Below are 17,139 nucleotides of genomic sequence, written 5' to 3' on the forward strand. Positions count from 1 at the left end.
TCGGCCTCGATCGCAACTTCCCCTTAATTTTGAAACATCAATTTTAGACAAATGCAGACTTTCATAGATAATCGAACTTGATGAGTAATAGAATAGACACGTATCCGTATTTTAAAATCATATTTATTCGGTTGTAGTTGGGCAGTTCCATGCGAGACGAGCAACGAAACATGTTCCCAAAAGATACTAAAATAAACTGAAATTAACGTTGAATATTTAAGAAAATTGGGTATGATCTGCAGTAACTTAATACTGAACAAACTAAAATGTGTTTACTATAGTCAATTTATTTCAAAGTGTTGATGATAATAACCAATATGCAAAACTAAATGACAAAATAAAGCCATTTAACTAAACTTAGTATTTGAAAACTTTATATGTTCCTCTTATCTCCGTCCCTGCTGAAACATGTTGTAGCTATGACATATAAAAGATTACTCACCAGTGTGTGCTGACACCAAAACACAGTTAAGTCAGCTGGTAACACTACTCGCCTGCAAAAGCTAAGAGATTAATGTCTCTGTCATATGTGACGCTATAAAAAATGAAATGTTCGTATATGTGCACATAAAGGTGCTAAAAACCACCACAAATATAAACAGATTCGATACAGCGTTCAATCTCTCGTTGTCATTTTGCGTATTGGAACAGGTGCATCTTTAAAGCAAATCTTCGTTGGATAGAAATACGTATAATCAGTATAACTGAAATTAGAAAAACCTGAAAAACTTCAAAAGTTATTTACAACAAAAAACCGAAGCAAACCCCGAAAATCAAATCTAAATACTATTTCAAAGAATCTGTAACTTAACAAGTTTTTTTGTGTGGCCATCATCCGCAGAAAACACAGAAATATTCGTTTCGTAAATACGTTTTGTTTCATAATCTACAAATCTCGCATATCAAAATAAAATTATATCATTCTAAAGTCCACAGAAGAGACCTTAAAGTAAAAGGCGAAACACAACTGAAGGAAATAAAATACACTGCATCAAGAAAATGTGGTTTTTATTTACAAAACGAATATTTAATTTTTCTGTTCAGTGTATTCAATCTAATGGTGTATTACCTAACACATAGCCGCGCGGAGTCGCCCCTAGGTTTAGGGCGCAATGTCACAGATTGCGCGGACCCTCCCGTTGGAGGTTCGAATTCTCCCTCGGGCATGTATTTGTGTGTTGTCCTTCGCGTAAGTTTGTTTAAGTTAGTCTAACTAGTATGAAAGTCTAGGAACCGATGACCTCAGCAGTTTGTCCCTTAGGAATTCACACACACACCTAATACAGAGGTTACTTCAAAAATAAATGAGCCGAAACACTTCTGGCCAATATTTAAAAGAAATGTGTTCAGTAGTAAAGGTGAATGTTACAGATAAATAACGCTGAGCGTTAGACCAGTGTACATACGGTAGTTATTTCTGTTTGTCATGCTCACACAGCAGGTCGTGATCGCAAGTGTACGAAAGACAGCATCTTTCCACGTCGGACTTTGTAGCTGATTTTTAGTTAATTCGTAATTTCAGTTATAACTACATTTTCTGTTGTGACTTCCAGTCGGCTGTTACTTCTAACCTATATCTTTCTTTTCTTCTATTAAGAATTGTAACGTGTATGCAAGCTTGATATCGTAGCTTGATTTTTATGCTTGTTGTGTGGTTTCAGTGTATTAGATAGTTACCTGTTGTCTCTTTCTCTGCTGTGTCATCTTAAGTATGTCCGAAATTATGTAAACACTTTTGTAGATTTAGTTTTTATTTTTGAGTCTTTGTAAGTAATGTCGCTTTTTTATTATTACAGATAACCTCGTAAGTACAAAATTTATTCTTTTTAGCCACTAGTGTTTAAATGTATCACTCACACACTAAACAAAGTCACATCCTCAAAGATAAACGCAACTATGTTATTTTAATATGTTCAGCTACTATTCCCAGTATTTTTTTGTATTATCGTTTTCGTTATAGTACAGTGTACGTTCTTCTGTTCTGTGTCCCGCAAGAGCTGTTCTTAAATAACCTATGAAGCACGTTAGGAGAGCTATGTGTTAAATGTGCGCATGATTGTACATTTTGTATTGTTTGTGTCTGTCGTTGTGCCAGATACAACTTTTGCAGCGTCATAAACGATCGCTGAGCAACAATGCTGTAAACGTGAGCTCAGTCGCATCCCCGTACTGTAAGTAACTGTAGTTGCTCAGTTCTAGCGCTTTGCTGAGATTTATCGTAGGCAGCTTAAAGTTTATGTATATGTCGCATCTTCCTTTCTCTTTTTTTCTCTCACTATCTGCCTCTTTGTCTCTAAAACACACACATTCACACACACCACCCACGCACACACACACACACACACACACACACACACACACACACACACACACACACACACACACACAAATTGTTATTACAACTTAATTTTTTTCGTAATTGTTTGGTATAAATCTTTGACAGTATGAAGTCATGTATCTTTCTTGATGAACATCAGTGATCAGTCATGTTACAGAACATGTTATTGTTACTATTTCTTACACAAAAGCCAGACTACTACACAGTTATTTAAGTAAAGTGTATAAGTTTATTATGGGTTGTGATCACTTTAAAATACAGTAAGTTCCTATATGTGGAATGCGTATTCATATGTTATCATCCTGAAACACTGCAGTCCACAAGGCACCACATTTGGCACAGGAGTGACACAGTTACAAGCAGTACACCCTGTGATGAAAATAACATGAGCAAAAGGGTTGGGGTTAGGTCGTTTTGGGGGAAGAGACCAAACAGCGAGGTCATCGTTCTCATCGGATTAGGGAAGGATAGGGAAGGAAGTCGGCCGTGCCCTTTCTAAGGAACCATCCCGGCATTTGCCTGGAGCGATTTAGGGAAGTCACGAAAAACCTAAATCAGGATGGCCGGACGTGGGATTGAACCGTCGTCCTCCCGAAGGCGAATCCAATGTGCTAACCACTGCGCCGCCTCGCTCGGTCCATGAGCAAGACAATAACATTTATATTTATCACTCAGTTACCTCCAACTCTGATATCACAATTCGGAAGAGATTAGGGTTAACGTCCCGTCGACAACGAGGTCGTTTGAGACGGATCACAAGCTCAGATTAGGGAAAGATGGGGAAGGAAATCGGCCACGCCCTTTCAAAGGTAACATCCCAGCGTTTGCCTGAAGCGACTTTGGGAAATAACGGAAAACCTAGAACCCCCCCCCCCCCCCGGTAGCTGAATGGTCAGCGCGACAGAATGTCAATTCTACGGGCCAGGGTACGATTCCCGGCTGGGTCGGAGATATTCTCCACTCAGAAACTGGGTGTTGTGTTGTCCTATTCATCATTATTTCATCCCCATCGACGCGCAAGTCGCCGAAGTGGCATCAAATCGAAAGACTTGCACTCGGCGAACGGTCTACCCGTCAGGAGGCCCTAGTCACACGGCATTTACGGAAATCTAAATCAGGATGGACGGACACAGGTCTGAACCGTCCTCCCGTATGTGAGTCCACTGTGCTAACCACTGCACCACACCGCTAGGTCATAATGCAGAGATCAACAATAAATGAATCTTAGTCTCAGGAGAGATTCTATGAGTACAAGCCTGGCGCGTTATCGAAGAAAGGTATTTTAGCGGAAAATACCATTTTTACGTCTATTTTCACCATACGAAAAAGGAAGGAAAATTGGAGTGTTAAAGTAACGTTGGCAATAAAGTATGACGGATCATACATAACCTTGGGTTGGAGTAGGGATGAGGCAGCACGCTCGATGCGCACTTTTGAACGAAACAATTCAGTCGCAAAAATTTAGGAAAACCACGGAAAACCTGAATTAATATGGCCGGACGAGTATTTGGACACGAAGTCCTTTCTCGTGTTAGCTAGGTTTCTTAACTGCTGCGCCACCTCGTCGGTAAGATTATTCGATTTCATTTTTCTCCTTAAAGTGTAGCCAGAAATGCAGGAATTACATTCCTACAGTTATGCGACTTAACAAAATCTCCGTGGGGTCTGTTCATGCAGATATGAGATATTATTGTTGCTGGGCTCTAATGTTAAGTAGCTACACAATATATATCCGCGCGGTCTGGGGCGCGTTGTCATGGTCCATGAGGCTCCCCCCGTCGGAGGTTCGAGTCCTCCCTCGGGCATGGGTGTGTGTGTTGTCCATAGGGTACGTTACTTTAAGTTAGATTAAGTAGTGTGTAGGCCTAGGGACAGATGACCTCAATAGTTTGGTCCCATAAGACCTTACCACAAATTTTCTTCTCTAGCACATTTCGCTTAAGCTTCGTAGCTGTCGCACAGTGAAGATCTATTTTCGTCCTTTACACTCCTTAGCTGAAAACAGAAATAGATGCTTGTGGTCTTCACTTTATAAACTGTTGTCTTAATATGCCACCAAAAAGATGTGACTTTTCGATTCGGTGATTCTACTTGAGAAATACGACGCCCTTCCCTCTATGCAAAGCAAATAGTTTCTAAATGTTAAATACTACTGAAACTCGCTTAAAAGATATGTGACTGCCTTTCGTAGACGGAATCATCATCTCTCGCTAATCCCAACAACAAGTCAGATTTTGTCTGGGGAAAGAGCAAAGAAGTTAAGTTCCTGGACTGATCCGCGCTCATATTCCTAGCCTTCACTTTTACTACACATGGGCTTAAACGTAGTTTCTCCAATGCCGAGTTGGATACTGCCTGGTTTTCAGTTTCCTCTTAGTTTATATCCATATACTGAAGATCCCTACAAAGAGAACGTTTCCAGGTATTAAAAGGTCTTCTTCTACGTCTCTATCCACCCCTTCGTTTGCACAACAGTGCTAATTTGAGGATTCTTCCACCTGCTTGCATCTTTTTGTGAAAGGTTGCATTGGATACAGTAACAAGCATAATATTGCTGTAGTACTCTTTCCTCGAATCCCGTGAAAATAAGTACATAATTCCAATTACAGAGCCGTAATTGCCTAATACCTGATACATAAGGAAGGTTCAAGTATTGACCATGCAGCATGCCTCACCTAGTAGTATGCTGTCACTTACCGGAAAATTCTATAGATATAACAACGATTTAGTTGACACCTACATTGTATTGTATTGTGTTGAACTGAGGACCTAGAAACGGCGGAGAGGCTTCATCCCCGCCGTAGCCCTCAGTGGTACACAGCCCCACAACAGGTGACAGCAGTCCCCTCACCCCACCGCCGCCACACACCGAAGCCAGCCCCTCCCCCGGGGAATGTCTCACACAAGTAATTATGGTGTACGCGTACGAGGAGGGAGTGTTTGTGCAGCCGATATAGTGTAACTGAGGCGGAATAAGGGAACCAACCCGCATTCGCCGAGGCAGATGGAAAATTGCCTTTAAAACTATCCACAGACTGGGCGACACACCGGACCACGACAGTAATCCGCGGGTAGGATTCGTGCCGGGGACCGGCACACCTTCCCTCACGGAAAGCAGTGCGTTAGGCCGTGTTTTTTTTTCCTTTTTTTTGTAATCTCATTGTGTTCGCTTTTGTTCGTTGCATCTGCTCGGGACGGACGTCGTAAGACATCCGTTTAAGTTCGTCATTGATCGCTTAACTCAGTTTTTTTATTACAGAGGGCAGCTAACCCTCTGACCGAACACGCTAAAACCGGGCGGGACAGTTGACGTCTGAGTATACCATACACACATACATAGCCGCGCGGTCTAGGAGCGCCTTGCCACGGTTCGCACAGCTCCCCCGTCGAAGGTTCGGGTCCTGCCTCTTGCACGGGTGTCTGTGTTGTCCTTAGCGTAAGCTAGTTTCAGTTCTATTAAGTAGTGTGTTAGCCTAGGGACCGATGACCACAGCAGTTTGGTCCCATAGGAACTTACCACAAATTTCCAAATTTTCCACACATACATACATACACACATATGCAGCTGTCACAGGTTCTGAAGTCTACGCGCTGCTTCCCCAGACTGCCTCTATTCCTTTCTGTTTTGTGTTCGGTTCCTCCAGGTGTCTTCAGTCCCCAGAGTTGGCAGGTCCTTCGCCAGGTCGTACATCCAGAGCTACTTTGATCGTCCTATGGGACGTCTGTTGTTTGGTTTCCCCTCAAGAGCTTCCTTCACTTGTCTTCCTTCTGGCATACGGGCTACATGGCCCGTCCCCTGCGTTCTGTTGGATTGTTCGTTGTTGTATCAAGTGGTGGATTTCCTTCCTCTTCCCACCCCTCCATTCGCCTTCATCTAGGATGGAGAGAAGTCTTCCGAAGTAAGAGTGATTTCAGGTGTGCCGCAGGGGAGTGTCATAGGACCGTTGCTATTCACAATATACATAAATGACCTGGTGGATGACATCAGAAGTTCACTGAGGCTTTTTGCAGATGATGCTGTGGTGTATCGAGAGGTTGCAACAATGGAAAATTGTACTGAAATGCAGGAGGATCTGCAGCGAATTGACGCATGGTGCACGGAATGGCAATTGAATCTCAATGTAGACAAGTGTAATGTGATGCGAATACATAGAAAGATAGGTCCCTTATCATTTAGCTACAAAATAGCAGGTCAGCAACTGGAAGCAGTTAATTCCATAAATTATCTGGGAGTACGCATTAGTAGCGATTTAAAATGGAATGATCATATAAAGTTGATCGTCGGTAAAGCAGATGCCAGACTGAGATTCATTGGAAGAATCCTAAGGAAATGGAATCCGACAACAAAGGAAGTAGGTTACAGTACGCTTGTTCGCCCAATGCTTGAATACTGCTCAGCAGTGTGGGATCCGCACCAGGTAGGGTTGATAGAAGAGATAGAGAAGATCCAACGGAGAGCAGCGCGCTTCGTTACAGGATCATTTAGTAATTGCGAAAGCGTTACGGAGATGATAGATAAACTACAGTGGAAGACTCTGCAGGAGAGACGCTCAGTAGCTCGGTACGGGCTTTTGTTGAAGTTTCGAGAACATACCTCCACCGAAGAGTCAAGCAGTATATTGCTCCCTCCTACGTATATCTCGCGAAGAGACCATGAGGATAAAATCAGAGAGATTAGAGCCCACACAGAAGCATACCGACAATCCTTCTTTCAACAAACAATACGAGACTGGAATAGAAGAGAGAACCGATAGAGGTACTCAGGGTACCCTCCGCCACACACCGTCAGGTGGCTTGCGGAGTATGGATGTAGATGTAGATGTAGATGTAGATGTGTCTCATATCTCCCTCATTACTCTTCTTTCAAATATTAACAGTTTTTCCTTTTCTTGTTTACTCATGCTCCAGGTTTCTGAACCATACATGACTCCTGAGCGTATCACTGTGTTATCTCGATGGGATGCATCCAGAATGGTTATTACCAGTTGTCCTAAATGAGGTGTGATTTGTTTGTTCAGCTTACATTAGCTCTGTTTACACTGTTCATATGTGTACAATGTATCCATCAGTTGTTGTAAGAATAAAAATTATTACCCAAGAAAACACTACTTGCGTTCCATTGTCTCTAAAACTAACGAAAGATTTCATCAGGTTACCTTCCATTCAGAAAGCTGTTGCACTCAGCGACTGTTATATTGACTAGAAAATTATAGATTGCATCGATCAGCCGTCCTTTTTAAAATTTATTATTATTTTCGCTCAATGCATGTAATTCCCTGTTGGTCGGGCTTCATCCACAGTTCAATGAACTGGGGAGAAGCCCGACCAACAGGGAATTATATGCATTGAGCGAAAATGATAGCATTGAGAATGGCTAGCTTCTAGCCGAAATCTAGATCTGCGCAATAAAATTTAAAAAGGCAACTGATCGCTGCAATCTATAATTTACAAGAACAAAACGAAAGATTTCTTCTCATGCTGTGAACTAGACTATTAACTTCCTTATTTGCATCGATTTTCTATAACCTGCATTTCCTTCATATACGTTTAGGACAGTCGCTTTCATGGACCTTCTCCTCCATAACTTTAAGCAGGATTGTTTCAATATATCCACGGTTTTTAAGTTTCAGTCTTTAAGAAAATTTCATCTTCAAAGTGTAATGCTTCTATATCGTTCAACAGAATTTGCGTCTTAGTGTGTTTATTATCAACCAGTTATTAATTCTGAAAAATTGTTTATTTTCTACGACGGTAGCATGAAACGCACGATTTATTCATGTTCCTATATACCTGTGCCACTGTATCCCCTCAATAGCAAAGTTTTTCTTCTCTTAGCGATGTCCTTGAGTTCTGTTATTAGTATTAATTTTTATTGTAATTTATCTTCAATCTGTATTATTGGCTAGCAGAACTCACTTTTAGCAGTAATCTCTGGAGATATGTCATAACATCTGCAGTAGGAGAGTGTCGTTCGCATATTGTACTTTGATTGAAATCTCCAAGACTTTAAAAACTTCCGCTAGTTCTTCAGTTGTGCAATTCCATTAATCAACATTTTATTTTTTTGTTTCCTCACAAAACACTGCCTGAGAACCTTGGCCCAAAACATATTCGCCTAAAAACAATGATAACTGTACATACTACATAAGACGTCGTCTTTTAAGTAATGTGGCATTGTTGGAAACACTTATCTAACTCTCTGGACTATGCACCCACGATTTCACTGATGTTTTTCTGCTCCGTGTTCACTGAATTATGCCGCTCGGCCTATGCCGTGGAAACCTTGGACGATACAACGCTTATACATTGCCACAGGCGCCATACACTCTCATCCCATCCGCAGAATAAGGTCCAGTCCGTGAATTGTCAGTCCATCGGACACTTCTAGAGTCTTTCGCCATGCAACTGAAATAATACCACGTGGTTATAATTCAAGTGCAACTAATCACGGAAGTCCAGTGTGGCCTGTAATTATCTTATGGCAGCGAAACTTCACAGATACGCTAATGCGTCAGTGAGGAACAGATTTGCACTGGAAAGAAGTTATTTCCAATTTTGGCCACCAGCCGCAAGTCTGGTGCTGTACAGTATCTCGTCGACATCTCCGGTGCTCATATTGATCAAACTGTGCAAACTTTGGTTAATAACAAAATTAACATTATGTGTTTCTCAGTTGTTTGACCTTCTTTCTCATGTCCCATTCCTAGTCCATTACATATGGAAACAGTCCTACGCTTCTTCCTTGCATTCACAGCGCCAGATTTGCGCGTGGTGGCCAAAACTGGAACTAATTGTTTTCCAACGTAAATCGTTTCAGCATTAACGCATTAGAATACATACCAAGTTGCGCTGCCATACAATAATTACATCCCACACTGGACGTCTGTGAGTAACTGAACTTCAATTATAACCAGCCGGTACTTACACCAAGCGGGTCGTTTCCACGCATGAAGTTGCGAAGCACGTCGGAGACGCACAAGCTACACTCTGTTCAACACAGGATATAGTGCAGCACTGTGCATTAATTTGTATTTCTTGCCGGAGTCTACAGGAAATCAGGTACAATACCTTGTTCAACGTTTTGAACTTCCTTGTTCGCAACTCTACGCGATATGCTGTACTCCCAGAGTGGAGCATGCGGACGGCGGTGGCCTCGCAGCGATCGACGTGTTAAGACAATGAGCTTGTATTCGCGTGGAGGGGCCATAAGTCTCTGTCCGATCACCCTGCTCTAGGTTTGTAGCGTATTTTTCATTCAACAAAGCTATGGACTATTTTAGAGCTAATGTTCCTTCTCTAACGACATAAACGTCATAAGACAGCAAATAGCTAAGACGACTATTCGTATCAAACCTGACCGCATACACGAATTCTTCTTTCTGAAATTCTGTCCAAACCTTCATTGTAAAATTTTGTAGCCCTCGTACTGTTCCTAAGACCCTGTCTGATGTGCACCTTCTTCACCTTACAAGCAGCACATCTACAATTCAAAAGTTCACACATCCGCTGCCATCTACTCCAGTCCAACAACTGAGGCATTTGCATGTGAATGGTCGTAGCTGACAAAAATTCCAACTTTCAGGTTTTGTATGGAGAAGTTAGTATGTGGCCCTGCCAGTGGCACGGAGAAGATAGTGTGTCTAGATATAATCAAACTTAGCTGAAAACGTATTTGCTAGATAGCGTAAGTAGTTATATACAGAGCTGTTGGCGCAGACAAGGTAGTATGTCTCGGCAACAGAGCGCGTCTAGACGTGTTGGTAACAAGTAGTTGTGACACAGATCTGTTTTGCCCCCAAAACCTCCCCCGTTTAGAATGGTAAATTGAAATTACTGACTCTTTACTCTTAATTTACTGTGTAGTGTGTGTTTAAGCAAGCTCTTTTATACAAAAAATTCTTTACTAGGCAATATACAGTATAAGTGCCAGTACAAGTGTCGTGAATTAACTTGAGAGAGTATAAGAAAATTCGTACAGAATTTTGGAAAGAGACAGCTGATGTACAGAGAACAAATGAGTCTCATTCATATCGTGAATATTCAGAGAAGGCGTGATGGAAAATACGATGATCGAACCTTAAGTAGGAGGCAAGTTTTTGTCACATACCGCTTACCCTCCGACAGTGGCCATGAGCAAGTTCGCAGTAGATCTTTTAAAAATATGTTGGAGCTATCAGAAGAATGTCTGTACATAGTGACAGAGAAGAAGAAAAAGGGAGCGCAAATATCTGAAGATCACCAGGATAAAAACCCTTATTATCTGCGTTAAACTTCCTTGATGAGAAGTGTCACGCATTTTACCAGAAAATCTATCCATAAAATTCAAATAACCTTAATTCTGACTTTGTACAAGGAGTGGCTCTGAATGTTTAACATACAGAAAGCGGATTTCATAGACAAAAACTCGCCAAATTTTCCAGATGTTATTTATAGCACGGAACATGAGTCTATGCCTCCCACTCCAAGCAGTCTGTAATAATGTTAGTGGAAAGAAATCATAATTTTGTTGTTTGGAGCCGGCCGTGATGGCCGAGCGGATCTAGGCGCTTCAGTCTGGAAACGCGCGACCGCTATGGTCGCAGGTTCGAATCCTGCCTCGGACATGGATGTGTGTGATGTCCTTATGTTAGTTAGGTTTAAGTAGTTCTAAGTTCTAGGGGACTGATGACCTCAGATATTAAGTCCCATAGTGCTCAGAGCCATTTGAACCATTTGTTGTTTGGTTCCCCTGAAAAGTTTTCTGTAAGGCTGTTACTACCTTTGCCATGTCAGTGCCTCAATTGACCTTACCCACAACACCAGAGAAAATGCTAATTATAGAAGGTCTCGCACGATTTACAACGTCCTTCATCACAATATTGCCAACCTTAATGGTAAACCATCAGAGAATTGCACCTAGCCTACATAGACATACTGCAATTAATACGTCTCAGTATTACTGCTTTTAACTGTTCTCTGTGCCACTCAAACTGACCGTTTATTTTCCTGATTAATACCTATACATATACGTATGTGTTTTGTGTGTACATGCGGGTGCTACTTGCAACAGCAGCACTTTCGACTTTTGGAGGTTGACCTGTCAAAACTCAAGGTATTGACATTAACCCAGTGGCTTTTGTCCTCATGTATCAGATATATTGTATGCTTACTAAGGGAGAGTGTCAGCTCATTAAATCTATGGATTACTTACCTTATTCTGTAAGTGCTATCTCTGTTCCATGAAGACGGAGGTCTTGATGTGATCTGATGAGAATAATAGATAGTATGTGCAAAGCAATTGAGACACTGTATTTTGGCGACTTCATCCAGTCCAAAAAATCATAATTTTTGTGTATACTACACAATCATGACCTTGTTCTCTGAGTTAAGACTTTTTTATTGATTTACTACTATTTTGGTTACAGGAGCCTTGGAAAGACGATGGCGACTAGTATTCCAACTCCAGGCGGCCCCATCGCAGATGTATAGGACAAGCACTCCAAAATGAGTGAGACACCACAGAAGAGACTAAACGATTGAGAAGAAAGGTTCTTGCTGAGAGCACAGTAATTTTCTTTCATTGACACGTCTTTAATACCTATTTCATTCGGTTAATTTTAAGGAGTTCTAATACACATTTTTTGACACACTTTTGCATGTTTCTATTTTTTAGGGGGGGAAGAGGTTTTGAAGACCATATTCTCCGTTACTGACCATAAGTAATCAGTTTATCTTTCCAAATACAATAATTTTTCTCGGCACAGTAAGGAATGTAATGTGAATCATGTTTGGTCACTTTGTCGGATGATACTGCTATAGGTGCTATCTTGCTAAATAATGGACATATTGTTATATTTTCAAAATGTCTTTCATGCTAAAGTTAGCAATTGTATTTGTAATATTTGTGTGGAAACAAACAAGTTGAGTGGTTTCTGAAGTAATGTTTTTCAAAGAAACATCTGTTACAATGTTGTTGAACATATTCTGTCGTAAGAGTGGAGAGAAAAACCCACAACGTTCATGATTTATAGTGAAATATTTTATCCATAAACACATATTCTAATGAGTGATGTATTATGTTGCTGTCGTTCAGAATCTTTAACTTTGGTACTTTATAACAAGAGTGCTGGTTTGTTAATTGTTGAAACTGTTCCATAAATGGTAAATATCACAAATGTTTTAAAATCAACAACTGAAACAATAATTTTATGCGATGAGTTTGTAGCTTTTTAGTATCGATGCAACCAACGAACTCTTGCAATATTGCGTATATATCAAGCAACATGAAAGTGCTTTGACATAAAACTAATTACAAGTCGAATAATGAAAGTGAGTGATGCTGTTGTAATAAGTGTAATGTAACAGTTAGTGCTTTTTGATGCCATGTATGATTTAGTAACAAATATTTACAGTTTTCCTATAGTAACATAAAACAAAGCCTGCCCAACAACAAATTTTTTATATGAATCTGTTGTTTATCATTTTCATTAAGTGAAATGAAGTTATCTCTGACAATCTCGATGGAACGTTTAGATAAGTAGCTCTTGTTCAGTGTAAACTTAAGCACCAAATAAGATTAAACTACTCATCACTGAATCGAGTAAGGACAAAAAAGTCTGTGATCTAGAAACAGTTTAAAATACTCTGTGTGACTATTAGAAAAATGGTAAGCAAATAATGGTAAACTAGTATATTATGCAGATCTCCAACTAGCAGCTAGAAATTATTATGTGACTGACACCGCCCACTGGTAACGTTCTCCAATGATAAATGTTTTGCATAAATAAAATCTAATTCACTGTGTAAAGCAATCTTAGAAGTAGAAATTTTAGCTTATGATAGAGGTTTAATCGTTCTATAATTCCTGTTGAATTGCAATGAAGGCTTCATTTCAAAGCATTTAATTAAATACAAATTTAATTCCGTCCAGAGCTGCATCCTACAAATCTCTTCAAAACAGTGGCAAGGATTTGTTGCTGTACAAAGTAAGAAATGTGACAGGATAGTTGGATGAATATAAACAGTTAACTGAATCTCATCTAGTTGTGCTGCTAATAGAAGCAATAGGCTTTTGCAAACGTTGTTCTATAGTTATATAAGTAATAGACATTTAAAATGTACCGGAAATCCGTTTTAGAACAGCTCTCATTAATTAAATGTAAATAGGTAGTGTCACATCTCACTCATTTTTGTGCACTTAATAGTAACAGGCAAATCAATTTGAAATTCATTTCTCATGTAATTATCTCAACTAGCTATGCTGTTTCTAAATTAAGAAACGTACTTGTGTTGAGAAAGCCTTAAACTGTGTGGCATTGTTGCATGATATATTTTTGTAAACGTTTTCATTTTTAATAACTTTTAACCATTCCGAAAAAATAATTTATCACAAATATGGGAGCGTATCTTTGTTTCTATGGAAGCGTTCTTAAACTGGGAATGGATTCAAAAATTTTTTGTAACTATCTCTACCTTATTATAGCTGTAAAAATTGTGCATCGAAACACACCCAGCTGGCTGTGAAATAAGCTAAGTACCCTAGAATTTTAGAACTTCATAGAGCATATATGACCCAGAAAACAGTAATAATAGTAGAACAAAAGTGAGTCATGTGTCAGAAAACACTATTTATACCTGTCAGGAGTGACATTTAAAGAAGTTTGGAAAATGATTACAGGTCATTATTATCTCTGGATTCAAGCCATAGAATTTGCGGGTGAAATATATTATATTAGCTTTTTATAACTCATATTATATAAATTAATGAACAATATTCAACGTACGTGGAGCTTTCGACAAAAAATGTTTATACCACACAAGAGAAGGCTGAAAAATGTATTCTATGAACTAAATAAACATGTGGTCCAGTTTGTGGTATTAGTGTTGTGACTACCGCTTCTTCAATGCCAACGTGACAGATTCAGTGCAATAAATCTTGTCTATTTAAACTCACAGAATGCAAATAATACTCACTATTTCAATAGAAGAACGTTAAATTTTCACTGAATTTTGCGAATGGTAGTAGCTATGCACATGTAAGGATGACGACGTGGAAGTGATGTGGCTAATGCAATACATTATTATACTTCTGATGAAGTTGTTGACGCTTGCATTGTTGGTTGAATTTTGCTACCTTTATTTTTAATATATCTTTTGATATTTGGAACTGAAGTGGAGTCTTTTGTATCATATAATCTCTTCTGCTAATGCATTCCACACACCACTACAGCTGAGTCATTTTTGCTGTTGAGGTCAATTTCCAGCTTCAGTCAATTTCGGAACTGGAGCTTAACATACATTACAGAATTGTTAACTCTGTAGCTACGTTCAGTACCTCACTGAAATATTTTTAATGAGAATGTATACTTTTGTAACGACTTCTGGTGTATCTGCAGTTATGCGTTCGCGTCATGATTTAAATTTTGGTTTATTGAGAAACTGGAATGTACTTAATAATCAATTTGATAAACTACAACTCCAGACTAGTCCACAATGTATCTGGATCTCTTTGCATGTGATTCTTAACACCAGAAGATTGTATGGTATCATATACGTATTTAACACCAGAATGCTGCAGAAAGGTACAATATCTTTGGTTAATATTGAATTTCTTTTTGAATTGTTTTCGATAGGAAACTATGTAATTGCAACTTGGCTTTTATTTTCATACATTATATGTGAGAACGTATTCTAATTTGGAAGTGACTACTTTATCATGAAAATTAATTTTGTTTCCTTGCAACTTCAGAGGCTGCTCATTTAAACATATGAAACTAACTAGTGTAAAGCTGAGTTTTATTTTGTTCAAGAATGTGTATTTCTTTCTATATTGTACACATCTATATTTCCAATCTCAGGTCGTGATGTAATTCCTTCCGCAATATAATATAACAATCACAAATTTTTTGATGTACTTTTATACAACAGAAGTATGAGTTCGCAATTAACTGGAAATTCACCAGAAATCGAAGCTGTTATGGATGATGGTACAAGCTTCCCCAACCAGTTATTCAGTGTGTGTGTGAACTGTATAAAAAAGAGATGCTTTTTTATCATTCTATAGAGTTTAGGGGATGCCACTGAGTGGTCTTCATTACTAAAGCAATATCGTGCATAATGCATTTGTAAATGGGATGCCTGCTATCCTGAGGAGACATAATATGTACCTTTATGCCCATCATCAAGTCCAAATGTTTTTTATTGTTCTGGCACATGGTTATACTATGAAAATTTTGTTACTTGTAAGTTCGCTTTTGTAAGGAATCATATTCTGCATATTGTTATTAATAAATTAATTGCCATTCTTTCACACAGAGTTATGAATTTTTACAAATATTAACGACTGCTGTCTCTCAAATGCATGGTTTTCACCGTTATAACGGAAGTTGTTTGGCCTTCAAGTAATGACAATATTAAAAAATTGAAAAACTGAAATACATGTGATCACTGTCTTCAAAGGTATGTTCTGAGCCTAAAGTGAAACTGTCACAAGACACACACGAAATTTTCAATTCCTAACACCAGTATCATTTCCTTCAAGTTGTCAGCCTTGTATCTATACTTTTACAGTTTACCATTTCCATTAACTTACGCCTTCCTGTCTCAACCCTATATCCAAAACAGTTTCCTCCATTCATTTTTATGTTTGCTACCTTATGGCAATTTTACATCCACTCCTCTCACCCACTCCTGGATGACTCAGATTATGCCTCATCAGGGCATTCAATTTTGAACTTTGTTCTGTGAGATCACGCCTCAGATGCTTTCAGAGTTCTTGTTCTTACACGTTTACGTCCAACTTTATTGGGGAAATGGGATTCAAAATTTTCTCTGAAAAGTAAAATACAAAGTAAATCCTGGTACTTCCGTTTGAGCATTTAGTGTGATTTTAATTCTTAAATAAAATAATTCACTTTTATTTTCTACTGTTATGCCTCAGTATTAGAATCAAATAACCTATTATTCACATTTATGTGGTATTGCATAACTTTCTCCCTCATTTTGTTTACTCTGATGTTAATTGATTACTAATTAATCTATTTTTCCATTCAAAAACTACAATATACCTTCCTTGATCCCAACCAAAACCCCAATGTTATCTACATTTCCTTCACATATTACTGTAAAGTGCATGACAGAGGGTAACTTGTGTTATTACTTCGAACTTCTTTGGACTAAAAGTTACTAGTGACTTGAAGGCGTTACTTCTTCAGCAAACTAAAATTTCTGTATAATGCGAACACCCAAACATCATTCACATACACAAGTGAGTTCGAGCTACCCTATAGGAACAACAGAGTAGCTGAGTTTTTCCAAGCTCGATGAACCAGCGTCCCGCTAAACACACCTACGTTCTTGTAGGTAAGTATTTGCATAACTAGAATGGTCATGAAAAATTCACAGTGGTCTCGAGGATAATGTGTTATTATAGTAAACCTATTACCACAATTATTACACATTTATGTTCAAAATTATTTCATCTGTACAGTACCGTGAAGTGGCAATATGCCCAGTAGCCTTCGAAACCATTCTCATAAGAAATTCACAAGGTTATTTGTTCACTATGGTATATCTTCAATTATTTTCCAGTTTTAGTGCGTATTTTTCCATTAACCAGTTATTCAGTTTCTTGTAGTTAGCTGCATGGATACTGCCAACGGAATCATATATTTTCTACGATGTAACAAAATTACAAATCGCCTTAGATCATTTTTCCTTCTGGTATTGTATTTGCAAATATCACTCCTAGTTTTAAACTTGATTGGATTGTTGAGGATAAATGTAAAGGCAAAGTAAATGTACTGTGAGCTGGTAATTTTCAT

At 38.9% G+C, this 17,139-nt stretch overlaps 1 protein-coding gene across 15 annotated transcripts in view; it reads left to right on the plus strand.

The window, feature by feature from the left end:
- Nucleotides 1-15,626, plus strand: part of LOC126297542 (protein tipE) — a 205,226-nt gene extending 189,600 nt beyond the window's left edge. For 10 of the 15 annotated variants that reach the window (XM_049988463.1, XM_049988460.1, XM_049988464.1 and 7 more), the window contains one exon: nucleotides 11,743-15,626. In XM_049988463.1, the coding sequence (XP_049844420.1) occupies nucleotides 11,743-11,806 (64 nt within the window). In that variant the 3' untranslated portion in view covers nucleotides 11,807-15,626. The remainder of the gene's footprint in view (nucleotides 1-11,742) is intronic. The other 5 variants (XR_007552540.1, XR_007552539.1, XR_007552538.1 and 2 more) reach the window with 1 other exon arrangement.
- The last annotated feature ends 1,513 nt before the right edge of the window (nucleotides 15,627-17,139 follow it).

The sequence above is a fragment of the Schistocerca gregaria genome, chromosome X (assembly GCF_023897955.1).
Source record: "Schistocerca gregaria isolate iqSchGreg1 chromosome X, iqSchGreg1.2, whole genome shotgun sequence".
NCBI lineage: Eukaryota > Metazoa > Arthropoda > Insecta > Orthoptera > Acrididae > Schistocerca > Schistocerca gregaria.